Source organism: Mustela putorius, unplaced genomic scaffold, assembly GCF_011764305.1.
Source record: "Mustela putorius furo isolate JIRA1106 unplaced genomic scaffold, ASM1176430v1.1 tig00003976_pilon_pilon_pilon, whole genome shotgun sequence".
NCBI classification, from domain to species: Eukaryota; Metazoa; Chordata; class Mammalia; order Carnivora; family Mustelidae; genus Mustela; species Mustela putorius.
In genome coordinates, this window is record NW_025422118.1 from 895,373 (window position 1) to 909,625 (window position 14,253).

At 41.8% G+C, this 14,253-nt stretch overlaps 2 protein-coding genes across 7 annotated transcripts in view; one reads left to right on the top strand and one right to left on the bottom strand.

Moving 5' to 3' along the window:
- Positions 1–15: 15 nt before the first annotated feature.
- SMIM19 (small integral membrane protein 19) lies at positions 16–11,521 on the bottom strand. 2 transcript variants are annotated; one of them, XM_045070996.1, is made up of 4 exons: positions 11,353–11,521; positions 7,252–7,389; positions 5,529–5,653; positions 16–461 (listed from the first exon to the last, which is right to left on the bottom strand). In XM_045070996.1, coding segments are annotated over exons 2-4 (261 nt in total). In that variant the 5' UTR covers positions 7,386–7,389; positions 11,353–11,521; the 3' UTR covers positions 16–459. The 2 variants fall into 2 exon arrangements, with proteins under 2 accessions (XP_044926931.1, XP_044926930.1); XM_045070995.1 differs by having other exon boundaries at positions 16–465.
- SLC20A2 (solute carrier family 20 member 2) overlaps positions 11,380–14,253 on the top strand; it is a 107,299-nt gene continuing 104,425 nt past the window's right edge. For 2 of the 5 annotated variants that reach the window (XM_045070989.1, XM_045070993.1), the window contains exon 1: positions 11,395–11,518. The gene's annotated coding sequence lies outside the window, so the exon portion shown is untranslated. The other 3 variants (XM_045070990.1, XM_045070992.1, XM_045070991.1) reach the window with 3 other exon arrangements.

Genomic DNA, 14,253 nt, shown 5'->3' on the forward strand with positions numbered 1-14,253 from the left:
GACTGAAGAGGATGATAATCTTCCAAGGACTGGATTTTTATTTTTGAATTTCACAAAAATGTTTAAATCACAGTAGCATACTCTCCAGTGTCACTTCCAAAGATGTATTTCTATTCCTCACTGACTGTATCCTGAAGAAATAAAAGGTCTTCACAAGGTAAAATCACCATCCCTGGTTACAGTCTGTGCTTCCCCTGTTTCCCCTTCCCTCTTTTTTGGTATAATAAATGACTTGGCGATATAATTTTGTAAAGAAAAATAAAACTGAGAGAAATGACAAGTGAAGTGATTTTAGGGACATAGGGTTTGGAAAAAAAAAATGCTGTCCATGATTTAGTATATTTAGGAGCTTACTACCAGACTGCTGAACCATTACTTATGTTGTTCATTTTCTGTGATTTCATTCCAACGAGAGTTGCACGCTGTCAGCTTGGTTTTGTGGCTGCTGATAGTCATACTTCCTTGCTATTCAAAAACAAAACAAAACACAACAACAAAAGAAAGAGATAAAATTAATAAAAAGTGAAAAATAATTATTAGCTAACATCATTAAATCACAGTCATGATTCTCAGTAAAGAATTAGCTTTGAATTAAATAATTTTTTATTAGAGAAAATTTATTATATTTTGTGATCCTCTCATTTCTCAATACTGCTGATATCCATTTTTATATATTTATTATTATTTGTATATCAAGATTATTCAGAGCTTTAAAATAATTTTTTAAAAGATTTTATTTATTCATTTGGCAGATCACAAATAGGCAGAGAGGCAGGCAGAGAGAGAGGAGGAAGCAGGCTCCCCGCTGAGCAGAGAGCCCGATGCGGGGCTCCATCCCAGGACTCTGGGATCATGACCTGAGCTGAAGGCAGAGGCCAAGAGCCACCCAGGTGCCCCTAAAATAATTTTTTAATGAAGCTATTTAAATTAACATTTTTAAAAAAAGATTTTGTTGATTTATTTGAGAGAGAGTGTGTGTGCACGAGTTGGGGGGAGAGAGGGGAAAGCAGCAGAGGGAAAGGCGCAAGCAGAATGCACTGGACATGGAGCCTGATGTGGGGCTTGATCTCACAACCTTGAGATCATGACCTGAACCAAAATCAACAGTCAGATACTTAGCCGACTGAGCCATCCAAGCACCCCAAGTTAAATTAACATTTTATAATTTCCTTCTTTCTTATCTCCCACTTCCACCTTAAGATAAGTTAATAATACTACTTTTGTCCACATCATAAGGAATTTGTATTTCAACTTTTGAGTCTAAGAGACTTATTATTGAAGGCTGTCATTGATATAAACGAAGAAAAACAGATAGGCATTCTGCATCCTTTCTGTACTTCTGAGAAATGTTTATTGAAGAAGAATGGTTTTAACCTGCAACTAGACAAAGTATGGAGTTAAAATCTTTGTGAATGTTAAAACTTTTCACTCTTTTCTTTAAGTTTTTACTAGCCAAGAAAGAGATACTATTTATTTATTCTACTTAGGGTGCATCCAAATTTTTGTGGCCTAAAGTTTGTACAATTTTGGGAATCCTCTTTTTTTTTTTTTTAAAGATTTTATTTATTTATTTGAGAGAGAGACAGTGAGAGAGAGCATGAGAGGCGAGAAGATCAGGGGAAGAAGGGGAGACTCCCCATGGAGCTGGGAGCCCGATGCGGGACTCGATTCCGGGACTCCAGGACTGTGACCTGAGCCGAAGGCAGTTGCTTAACCAACTGAGCCACCCAGGCGCCCGGGAATCCTCTTTAAGAAAAAGAATTTTTTGTTATTTCCTCTTGAACTGCCAGACTGTCAGGACTAGATAGGTCACAAACACTAAGAAAGAGCCACTGTGAGGGAATTCATAAAATGTGCAAATCCACACATATAATATTTATTTATTTATTTATTTATTTAAAGACTTTACATATTTATTTGACAGAGGGAGACACAGCGAGAGAGGGAACACAAGCAGGGTGAGTGGGAGAGGGAGAAGCAGGCTCCCCGCGGAGCATGAAGACTGGTGCGGGGCTTGATCCCAGGACCTTGGGATAACGACCTGAGCTGAAGGCAGCTGCTTAACGACTGAGCTACCCAGGAGCCCCACACATATACTATTTAAAAGAAAAATGGCTTCTAAAGATGTTTGCATCCTTGTCCCCAGAATCTATGAATATGTTACTTTACAGGGCAAACAGGACTTTGGAGATGTGATTAAGGTAAGGACCTTGTGAGGGAGAGAGTACCCTGTATTATCTGGTCCATCCTAATCACATGGGCCTCAAAAATCACATGGGCCTCACTTTCCTAAGTGCAGAGAAAGACTACAAAAAAAGGAAGAATGACCCAAAAGATTAAATGCTGCTGGCTCCCAAGATGGAGGCAGAGGAATGTGGGTGGCCTCTAGAAGCTGGAAAAGGCAAAGTTACAGACTCTCTTCTAGAACCTCCAGAAAGAGGGCTCTGCTGACACCTTGGTTTCAGACTGTTGTAGGACTTCTACACTACAAAACTGTAACATCACACATTTGCGATGTTTGAAGCTACAGGATTTTTAGTAATTTGTTACAGCAGCAGCAGAAAACTAGCACACCTTATAAACACAGGGATTCTGATAAGTTATATTTTATGGCATTGCCATCAAAGAAGAAAAAAACCTCTATACTTGGTTTAAGATAGTATAGACTGTGTTATTGAGTGTATTACTGCTAGGAAATAACTTCATTTTGACTGGGCATGCATGGAAACTTAATGTTTTATAATTTTCCATATAGAGCTTCTGCCTCTACATTCATTTTATTTTTTAGTATTTAAATTTTTTTAAGGAACTTTTCTTATTGTGGTAAAATACACACAAGTATTGCCAATTATAACTATTTCTTTTCTTTTCTTTTTTTAAGATTTTATTCACTTATTTGACAGACAGAGATCACAAGTAGGCAGAGAGAGAGAGAAGAAAGCAGACTCCCCGAGGAGCAGAGAGCCCGATGCGGGGCTCGATCCCAGGAACCTGGAATCATGACCTGAGCAGAAAGCAGAGGCTTTAACCCACTGAGCCACCCAGGCGCCCATCCATTTGTATCTATTTCTAAGTGTACAGTTCATAGCGCTGTGCAACCATAACCACCGGCCATCCACAGAACTCTTCCCATCAGCCCAAACTGACCTCCACACCCATGAAACAAGAACTCCCCACTCCTTGTTCCCCAGGCCTCTGGCAACCACCATTCTACCTTTCATCTCTGCGAATTTGCCTCCAACAAGTAAAATATGTGTTCTTTTGTGACTGGCTTATTTGTCTTCATAAGAATAATTGTGAAGCATAATGTCCTTAGGTTCATCTGTGCTGTAGCATGTGTCAGAATTTCCTTCCTCTTGAAGACTGAATGACATCCGACTGTATTTCTCTACCACATGTTACGTATCTGTCAAGGACACTTCAGTTGCTTCCGCCTTGTGGCTATTGAGATAATGCTGCTATGTTAAATGTTACTTCTTATTTTGAACTGGTAACATAGGCGGATGGTACAAAATGCGAAAGGAACAAAGGAAACAGTAAAAAGCTTATCTCCCTCCTACCTGATAGGTCCTGCAGCTACCACCCAGTTCCTTCCTGTCAAGGAACTGCTGTCACTAGTTAAGGTAAAATTTGTGCTTAAGACTTTAGAAGTTCTGGGGCGCCTGGGTGGCTCAGTGGGTTAGGCCTCTGTCTTGGGCTCAGGTCATGATCTCAGGGTCCTGGGATGGATTCCCACATTGGGCTTTCTGCTTGCTCAGCGGGGAGCCTGCTTCCCCCCACCCCGCCTGCCTCTCTGCCTACTTGTGATCACTTCCTCTCTGTGTCAAATAAATAAATAAAATCTTTATTTATTTAAAGATATGTGTATGTGTATACACATATGATATGTATATGTGTACACACACATTTTTCTATTTTTCTATTTTTTTTTAGATTGAAATTATATTTCATTTTGGGGAGGGTATGTGCTATGGTGAGTGCTGTGAAGTGTGTAAACCTGGCGATTCACAGACCTGTATCCCTGGGGCTAATAATACATTATATGTTTATAAAAAATAATAATAAATAAATTATATTTCATTTTTCTATTTTCTATTTTTCACCTAAAATTCCATTCCATCCAAGATATATACTAGTGATATCTTGGGTGATCATCCTTTCTTCCTTCTTTCTATACAAACACACACACACACATCTGACTTTTTACTGTAGATGTCTTTTAAAAATGTCCAGTCTTTTCCCCTTAAATCCCACACAGTCCCACAAGGTAATGTATGTTAATAATCTGACACGTATCTTTCCGAGCCTTCCTCCATGCTTCCATGGTTACATAGGACATTTATATTACACATAGATAACACAAGGGATATTTTGGTCATTTGATTTTAAAAGAGTAGCATCCTGGTATATATACTATTTTATCTTGCTCTTCTCACTTCATAATACACCTTGGAAACTACTACTCTTTCTTTTTTAAAAATTTTTAACCTTTTAAAAAGATTTTTATTTATTTGACATAGAGAGGGGATGCATGAATAGAGGGGACGGGCAGAAGGATAGAGAGAAGCAGGCTCCCCACTGAGCAGGGACCCCGTTGTGGGGCTCGATCCCAGGACCCTGAGATCATGACCTGAGCTGAAGGCAGACACTTAACCAACTAAACCACCCAAGCGCCCAACCACAACTCATTCTTTTAAATGGTGGCACAAAAGGCTGTGGCTTAGGCATACAATTCATTCTGGCTCCATATATTTTAAACTTTATTTCTTGTCCCTGACATACATACTCATGGTGTTTAGTACTATCTGACATATTAATAAGACATGAACTCTGGCCTTGCACATTGATATCACATGCCATATTCTTGTAAGCTGTTGGTTTTTGTTTTGTTTTGTTTGTTGTTGTTGTTGTTTTAAGTAGGCTTCAGGCCTAGCATGGAGCTCAGTGCAAGGGTTGAACTCACCATCCTGAGGTCAAGACCTGAACTGAGATTAACAGCTGGAGGCTTAACAGAATGAGCCACCCAGGCGCCCCTGCAAGTCATTCTTATTTTGCTTTGGCTTGCAGCGATTCAGTTCTAATGGAAATGCCTGCAAACTCCACAAATACAAAATTCAAACCCAAACCAAAGTGGGTCCAACTCAACCTCAGCCAGATCCCCAAACACTCTTGGTTTCTTCAATGCTACTCCACATGAGGGGAAGTGCAGAAGAGGGCAGACTGGAGCAGGCAGAGACAGCAGTTTTAACTGACGGTTCAAATATTGAATTTTTGCAAAATTTATAAAAATATCATCATATGAGCACCTTTCTAGGGCTATTCTCAGGGTCCTGGATAGGCCCTGTACAAGCAAAGAGTCCTGAAGCGTCAATTTCACGGCAGATCTGCCTTTGCTAATACTGCTCTGAGCATCTAAAAGAGGCACTAAGTTTTCATTACCAACTCTTTCTGATAATTTTTGCTAATTGAATTCAATTCCAAAAAATTGATTTTTAAACATGCCTCCTTTCAACACAGAATATACTTACAGATGGAATACATTTCCAGTTGTTGTCTTAAACGGATTTTGCTCATTGTGTCATAAAAGCTGGGCTCTGATAAAGTTTCTGCTGTAGGTGGCACACTGAATATCCTCATAATTTTCCTTTTATTCCTACAACACAAAACCAATACGAAAGAGAGATTTATACTAATAGCTGCAGGTCTGTAATGGACTCAGGACTATAGTAATTAGAAGCTACGTTAAAAGGACTTAAGTAACAATGAGCTCATCTTCTGTCTCTGTGAGATGCTTCCTTGGCTCCAGTTTTCTTCCCCTAACTAAAAAGTATGAAGTTATATGTGTAAGGCCACAGAGCTCAAAGAAATCGAAGAAAGCTGAACACAGCCACTTCATATAACAAAGTCACATACCTCCACTGTGCTTCTACTCCTGCACCCCTCCAAAAATCAAGTATTCTATGGCAAAATGCACCAACTAGAAAATATCTTATTTTTCTCCTCCCTCTGGTGTCATCCAAATAAAGCTAAATTACAGGGTTAGAGAATAAACAGAATGTGACTAGATCTTAATTTTGGAAAATAATGAATCACTGTATTTCTTAAATACAATAGCATGGCCTTAGTAGATCCATCTACTTAAAATCAACAACAGTGTCTCTGTTTTTAAAACAGGATGGTGGGGAGGAAGTGGTGGCTATTTTTGGAGAAAACCTGTTACCTGTGGAGCCTTCTCTCAGCCACCCCTGAGGCCAGGCTGTCAATGGGCCAGACAATCCAGATGGGGCAGGAGGCGGGGGTGGGGGGGGGTTGGGGAGTAAGGTGGGTCATGTGGCCCAGAAGGGCAAAACTGCCTGCCTGAGAGCAGGTGCTACCCAGGCCAAACATCAATTATTTCTCAATTACTAATTACTCCGAACTATGCTTTTTTAACCTTGGTGAAGAATACCAAGAAGCATGTGGCTATAAGGAGAAGTGACTCCATCCAACTAAAACTGCCTTTCTTCTTCAAAGCACCCACCCTTTTTCTTTTTCTTTTTTTTTTTTTTTTTTTTTTTTTTTTTGGTATTTAAAAGAAAGGAGCCAGGGAGTATGGAAAAGAATAAATTATGCTACAACATCTGGAATTAAAGCAGGAAATATTTATTGAGGATTTACACTATGTGGCATGCCAGGGACACAAAGGTTAAAGGTCAAAGTCCTTGTTCTGAAGGAACTGGAGTTTTTGTGGAAGGGACAGACAAGTCATCAGATAATACCATTATAATTCAGTAAGTGCTATCATATGGTTGTGTACAAGAATCAGAAGGGAAAGCTTAAAATGTGTGAGGAGAGAATTGCTAAAAACATAGGAATTTGAGTTTCTGCATTTCAGGGACAGTAAACCCAGGCTGGATGATCAAACTAAGCTATATTAGAAATATAATATATGTGTATATGTGTATGTACGTGTGTGTATATACACACACACACACACATATATATAATATATTATATATTTAATGTATATAATATATATAATATAAAGCCGGTCAGGGTGCCCAGAGCTGGACACCAAATCTTAAAGCAACGGGCTCTTCAAAGCCAAAGTGGCATCCAGAGCTCGAGAACAGACCCAAGGAGACAGTACTTCCCTAGCAGGAACAAAAATACTGATGAAATTATTTGTGTGCATTTAATTTGGAACAAACAAACATGTCAACTTTTGAAACGCCCACTTTCTTTCCAACCCTGAAACACTAAAACAATTACCTCTTGGCATACATGAAGAGGACAAAGCTAACAAGGATCACTACCAAGTAAACATTGGTGGCTTCGTTCCAGGCCTCGTGAACGCTGTAATCCATAGAGCCATCGTCCCCCATCACCCTGTAACCTGCAGGCATGGGGCTGGGAGAAAGAGAAGCGAGGAGGGTTTCCGTTAGTGCTGGGAAGACCATTTGTGGAGGGGCTGGCAAACAGAAGGCCTGCTGGCCAAGTCCAGCCTGCCACCTGCTTTTGGATGGCTCAGGGGCTAGAGATGGCTTTACATGTCTACACAGATACACTTTAAATAATTAAAATGTAAAATGTACCTGTATAATATCCTGACTTTTTGCTTCCCAGCCCTTGAAGCCAAAAATATTTACCACCTGGCCCTTTAAGAAAAAGTTTGCCAACTCCTGGCCTACATAACTAGGGCAAGTAACATATTTCCCCTTATTTTTGATTTTGAAACATTTTGTTTTCTGCATGAAGGTGAAAACTGGAGTTTAAAAACCCAATTACGAAAAGATAACAAAAAGGATATATGGCTGAAATGTTACTGTCCAGTTTTTGAACTGTAACTATCACCAGATAAAAGTACCAAAATATTTTATTTATTTATTTTAAAATTTTATTTATTTATTTGACAGAGAGAGAGAGAGAGTGCGCGCAGAAGCACGGAGAGCAGGACAGCCTGATATAGGACTTGATCCCAAGACTCTGGGATCATGATCTGAACTGAAGGCAGACCCTTAACCGACTGAGCCACCCAGGTGCCCAAGAGCACCCAAATATTTTAAAACACAGACCCAAACTGGCCGTGATGTTAAAAAATATCCTGTCATGCTCATGATGGCACCCTAGAAAAGATAAGACTGCCCTCGCAATGCTCTTCCACTGGCCTCTCCAGCGAGTGGAAAATGTTGGAAGCTTTATCTAGTTTTGGCCTCCTGGCCAAATATGCTTGAAAGAAGCTATGGGATAAAAAGTTACTTTTTGCTATTTACACAGCTGTGACTTCTATTCAAGGAAATGGATTCTTTGGACATTTCCACAGAAAGTAAGAATGGTAAGAGCCAGTGTATCAAACAGCAAGTATAAGAGTAATGGTTTCCTCTTTGTGTTTGAGAGTTAGTTGAATTTTTCCTTGAAGAGAAAGTGCCTCCCTTCTGTTGGACATAAAAGGTAAGTCTAATAAGTAAAATGACCTACTATGGGAAAAAAACCCAAAAGCATTTTTAAGACATTCTATAAGAAGGAGAAAAACTGAACAAGTGATAGGTGATCAATGTACTGTAGTTTCTAAGAATAAGACAGTCATTTTCTAATTCCAAGAAAAAGAGTATCTGAAAAGTCCAAGAAATTGTTTTGCAATTTCTCTGTAGACATCCCACAACAATGAAGGCAATGCAGACATTCTTGCACTAAAATATCTTCCAATCTCCTGTAAGCCTCCAAAATGTCCTGTAATGTAGATCTGGCTTAGTAAGTTAATAAGTGTGCATTAAGGGAAATGTCTGTTTTCCTTCCTATAGCTCACCTCTGCATAAAAATGAATAAAATTCTTCCATAAGTTTGCTCTTAGGCCAGGTGGCATGTTTTCACTGTTCTGACATCTGAAATTTTTGTCAGATGTTTGGGGACATATTGTATTCATTTATGATAAAGTGAGTGTCATGAATGATCATATAACCTAGCTTCTGGACACTGAGGTCGAGAGTGAAAACTTTAAAAGACCTATTGGTGTCCGATGAATATAAAGATTGGTCTTGTGAAAATTAGCCAAGTATTAATAAAAACAATTTATTTTAAATCATAAAAATTTATAGACATAAGATCTAAATATTATTTAAACATCACACCAGACCCAATTCCTTGATATGAAAGACTGACTACAGATTTTTTTTTTTGAGAGAGAGGAAGACAGGGGCAATTTGGTATATTCACAGTTTTAATTCTTATTTCCTACAACTAAACTCCAGAATTTCTCTGAAAGTAACATTATGATTCATAGTAAGTAATCAGTCTATTTTAGAAATGGAAACTTTTGGAAGACAAGAGACTATAATTATCTTTATGATTTATGGAATCTAGAATTTTGCTGGTGCTGAAAAGTAACAACAAGGAATGTGTTTTGGGCAAAAAGAGATGACTTTGAGTATCTGATTTGAGATGCTGCAGAAGGCCACAGACAATTATGCCACAAGGGTGGTAGGTTTCTGGGTTGGGAGCTGTTAAATTCAGGAAGAAATAGGGGACATACAGCAATGGCCACTAGAACATTTTTCAGGTGTCCTTTACCTGCAAATTACGGAAGTGTTTCTGACCTGTTTTCTAACACCTGAATGGATCTGACCCAGGTTAATTTCTTGCTTCAATTTCTCACAAAATTCTGTTCATGGGCCACTTAATAAGGGGTATATTCCTACAGAGCTTGTCTTCATCCTGCTACAAATATGTCGGTCTTGAAAAGTATTTAGAGAAGGATTTTGAATTACTACTGACCCAGAATGGTAAAATTTTAACATGAATGAAACAACATGTATTATACAACATCATTGGTATGCAATGACACTGCCATTCCACAGTTCCAGGGACACGCACTTGAATTATTTTTAGTACTGTAGTTGTGAAAGATTTGCACTGAGGGTAGGCCTCTCCTGCCCAGTCCTCCAACATGACCAATGGCACGACTTTGCAAGACTGCCAGGAATAAGGAATGGCCTTGTGAGGAGTCATAGTGCAGACCCATGGCCCACATGTGGCCTGAACTATGACCGTCACCTCCCAGCACGCTACAGTCTAACCAAGTGTACACATACATACTTGCTAAGTAGTTACTTCCTACCACCACAGCTTTCTTCTAAAGCAAAATGCCCATGGGCATTACAATGGTGCATTCCTGGGAAGTTAATATTTCAGCAAGATCACTAAGGTAGCAAGCCATGTGCCTAGATCGTCATTGAGGGCTCTTTTGAGAAAACGGAACTTTTTCACATATTTTTCCTGGACACTAATGCTTGAACAATTTCGGTAAGGAAATTCTAGGATGAGCTGAATTAAGATCCAAGTAAAACATTAGTATCCAGAGACAGAGTTCCCAAAATATAGCAACTAAGGGGTTAGTTTTAGTTTGATTAACTTTTAAGTTGAGAACTAGAAGAAAATTTTCAAGGGATCAAGTGATTATATCCTAAGTTTTAAAATCCGTTTCCTGATTTCAGGTTCCTGACTCCATATCTAGGTGGTTCTAAAATTGTGTAGCACTTGTCATTATGCCTCATTTGGCCTCTCAGAGCTTTGCTCTCTGAATACAAATTCGGATTAGAATCATTTACGCAGTGCCTTACAACACAACCCACCGCGTAAATGTAATTTCCTTTCTCTGTCCTCTGAAACACTGAAGGTTTGAGCCCCTGAATCAGAAGGGTACGAGGTAACAGGCCTTCAACCAAGAGGAAGGAGGCAGTGTGTGGGGTTCACCAGTAGGGCAGTCCGCATGCTGCATTTCTGCCGCGAGGTCCTGAAGCTCCGTTTTACAGAAGAAACCGGGAAGGTGGGAGTGGTGGTTACGTAACTTGCTCCAAGTTGCACAGGCCAGGGCTGTCCCATGCACCTGACACCCAAACCTGAGCCCCTCCAGTCGCGCCCCCGGCTGTGCGACACCCGCTCCTCCCGGAGAGAAATCCGGCCGCGGGGGGGATAGAGTAGAACCCCCTCCCAGGAAGCGACCGCGGCCGCCCCCGGAGCTGCCGGGACGGCTTTGGCGCTTCGCCGCTCGCAGGCTGCGAAACCCTGCGCGATCCGAACACACCCGCGCGCGACGGCACCGTCCCCGGTCGCCGGCGCGGCTGCCTCGGTGTATCGCCCGCATGGCCCGCACTCGGAGCCTCACTATTCCTCACAACCCTGAGAGGCTCGCGGCACCGGCTAGGATCAGGGCCCCGGTCCGGCAACGCGCGGCGGGCCGCGGTCCCTTCCCCCTCCCGCGCGAGGCCCCGGCGGTGAGGGCGGGGCGGGGCGGGGCGGCGCGCGGGCGAGGGGGCGGGGCCGGGTGACGCGGCCCCGCCTCGGGCCCGGGAGGCGCGGAGACGCGGGTCCACTCACGCTGCTGGCTCGGGAGGCGGCACGCGGCCAGGCTGCTCCGCTCGGGGCTCTTTCCCCTCGGAGTCTCGCCGGACGCGCGGGGCCCGGTCGCCGAACGGACCTGGACGACCTCTGCCTTCGTCATTTCCTGCCGGCCCGCCGGTTTCCGGATGAAACGAGGAGCCAGGTCTTTCCCCCCGCCCTCCCCGCCCCCCTTTTCAGTGTTTGAACGGGAGCGACGCCGCGGCTGCTCCGGTGCCGCCCCCGGGCGCGTGAGTGGAGCCGGGCTCCCTTTCCCCTCTCCCCGCGGCGCGTCACCGGCGCGCCCCACGCCCTCCGCGAGCCCCCGGCCCCAGCCCGGAGCCCCCCGCGGGCGGGCCGGGCGGGCCGGAGCGCCGGGCGCCGGTGCTGGCGGGGGGTGTCGCCGCCCGCGTCTGGAAGCCCACGTGGGTGGAGCTGTGGTGCGCCAACACCGGGCGAGAAGTAGCGGGGCCAGGTCGTTGCCCGGAGTTCCGTGCCTCTTCCCGCCCCGCTTCGGCGCGCCCGGGCGTGACTCAAAGCGTGGGAGGGGGAATGTGCATGGTCCCACGAATCGGGGTTAAGCTGGGCAACACGAAGACTTTTTTTTTTTCCCCTGTAATGAGGACATAAAGTTACTTTTAATATTTACTTTGATACCTCACTTGAGAAAGCATATGCTCTCCACACTGTCTTCCCACTTCCTCTGTCATAATAAATGTTGCGTGGCTGAGACTGTTGTTTTAAAAACTGGATGTGCCCAGGATGCTGCGGTATTGTCCGTTGAAGTGATTTTTGTGTCTTTAAAGAAAAATAAAAAATGTGTGTATAGGGACTTGAGAAATAAGTTTTCTGGCATAAGACAGGTAATGAATTTATGCAGGATTTCAGCATCAGTGTGGAAGTCATCAGATTTCAGTGGTTGGTAGCAACCTTGGGCATAAATGGTCATTGTCCACGTGCTTGAGGTCTTAACTGTTTATGTTGAGCTAGTTCTCTAGGGTCAGCTGACTGCTAATTATGATTCATCCTAGACCTTGTACAAGTTGTAGTCTTAATTAATAAGCAGAGGTAAGAACTAGCATTTAGCCCAAATCCCTTAGCAACTTTTCTCTGCCTTTTCTTGTGGCTCATTCTGTTAAAATTGAACTCACCTTTGTCTGGAGAGCATTGCTTCGTACAGTAAGGTACTAGCTTTATTTATAGTATTAATACATGTTAGTTTTTATGTATTATATATACATTGCCATATATATGCCTTATAACCATTTAGTATGACTTTGAAGTTGGAACATTAGGAACAATAATAACGGATAATGTTGAGTACTGCCTGTTTGCAGGACCTGTGCCAAATGGTACATGCTTTATCTCATTTAATCTTCTGGGATAACTTTTGTGTAAGCATAGGTTGCTCAAAAATTTTTGAATACATGGGTCTATTTAAATAGGTCTAAATTTGGAGTATGTATATTATTAATTACTTCTGTTTCTGCTTTTGCGAAAAAGGGTGTTGGCAATATAAAATGACTCAGTGAATTAATATGTTTTTCAAGTTGGAAGATGTCTTTAAAATTGCATAGAACTGCAATTATTCTCTTTACTTGGGTATTGGATAGTTTCTAAAGCACCGTGTCTCATTTATCCTAATTCCCATAACACACCACATTACCCAATGAACAGGCTATTCTTGGACATTGGTAGAAGGGAAATGTTGGGGAAGCCCTAATCGCCTTCTGAAAGTCTCCCTCCTACCATATTTTTTCTAAGTGGCATTCCTAATTAGGGATCGACAAATGATGATGAAACAAGAAAAGTAATTTTCCAATACCAAACCAAGGAAATAAAAATCAGTGGATTGGTTATTACTTTGTTGATGAGTCTAACATTCGTGGGTATACAAATGTTAAGAATGTTAGATTATTTGCATTGTGGGGTCTCTACCTAATTTTTCATTTTGCCTTTAATATCATAAACAGTTTGGAGTCCAGTACATTGTGCATTAAGAGGTGAACATTTTGACTGGATTTAATTGAGTAGTTTTGACATCCTTAATCAAGAAGTTTATTTTGACTGTGTTTCCAAAAATACAATGATTTGTATAGGCATAACAATGATGAGAGTGATGGTGAGTTCTAACAGTTTGCAACTTGTGAGAGTGGAAGTAGATGAAAAGGACTGGAGAGGACAAGGGAGATGTTTTGGAAAAATACATCTTATTTGTGATGAGTGCACATTGGACTTAACCTGTCTCCTGATTCTAGTGGCCCAGTTGTTGGAGAGGAAGAGATTGGGAATGCTTTGCCGGTCAGTATTTATAAGAGGCTCGTTTACCTCCAGGCCTTCTTTTGGGGAGGGGATAAGTAGAGAGCTGTCACCGATGGAACGATAGAAGAAGAAAAAAATGCACGTATTTTCTTTTGGAGTTAATACTTCCACCCATCGTGATTAACAGATTCTTGTCATCTTGTCACCACATGCATCTTCAGGCACTTTCCTTGTAGACGTTTGATATTTGTGGGCAGCCGCTGGTAGGGCAAGTGAAGAAAGGAAAAAGGGGGTGGATTGGGGGTAGAGACAAAGCTCAGGGGTATACAGCAAAGCATTAATGGGTTTTTCATTTGAGCAGAGTTTAGGAACTGGGCCTCCAGTGGCCTCTGTTATGAAAATCAATCCAGTAGTATTAACTCTATGTGTTTAAAATCTCTTGTATGTTATTTGTATCCAGAAATATGGAGAATATCCCTTTGATGTGTTTTACGAACAATGGAACATTTAGAATACAGTACATGGAAGTTAACTGAATTTTTCATGGTGGCCATTTCTGTATGTTTGTCGTTGTTGGAAAGTCAGAGCGACTGTGATACCAGCATTGGCTCCTGTTTGTAAGGCATTTAAGCAATGTTG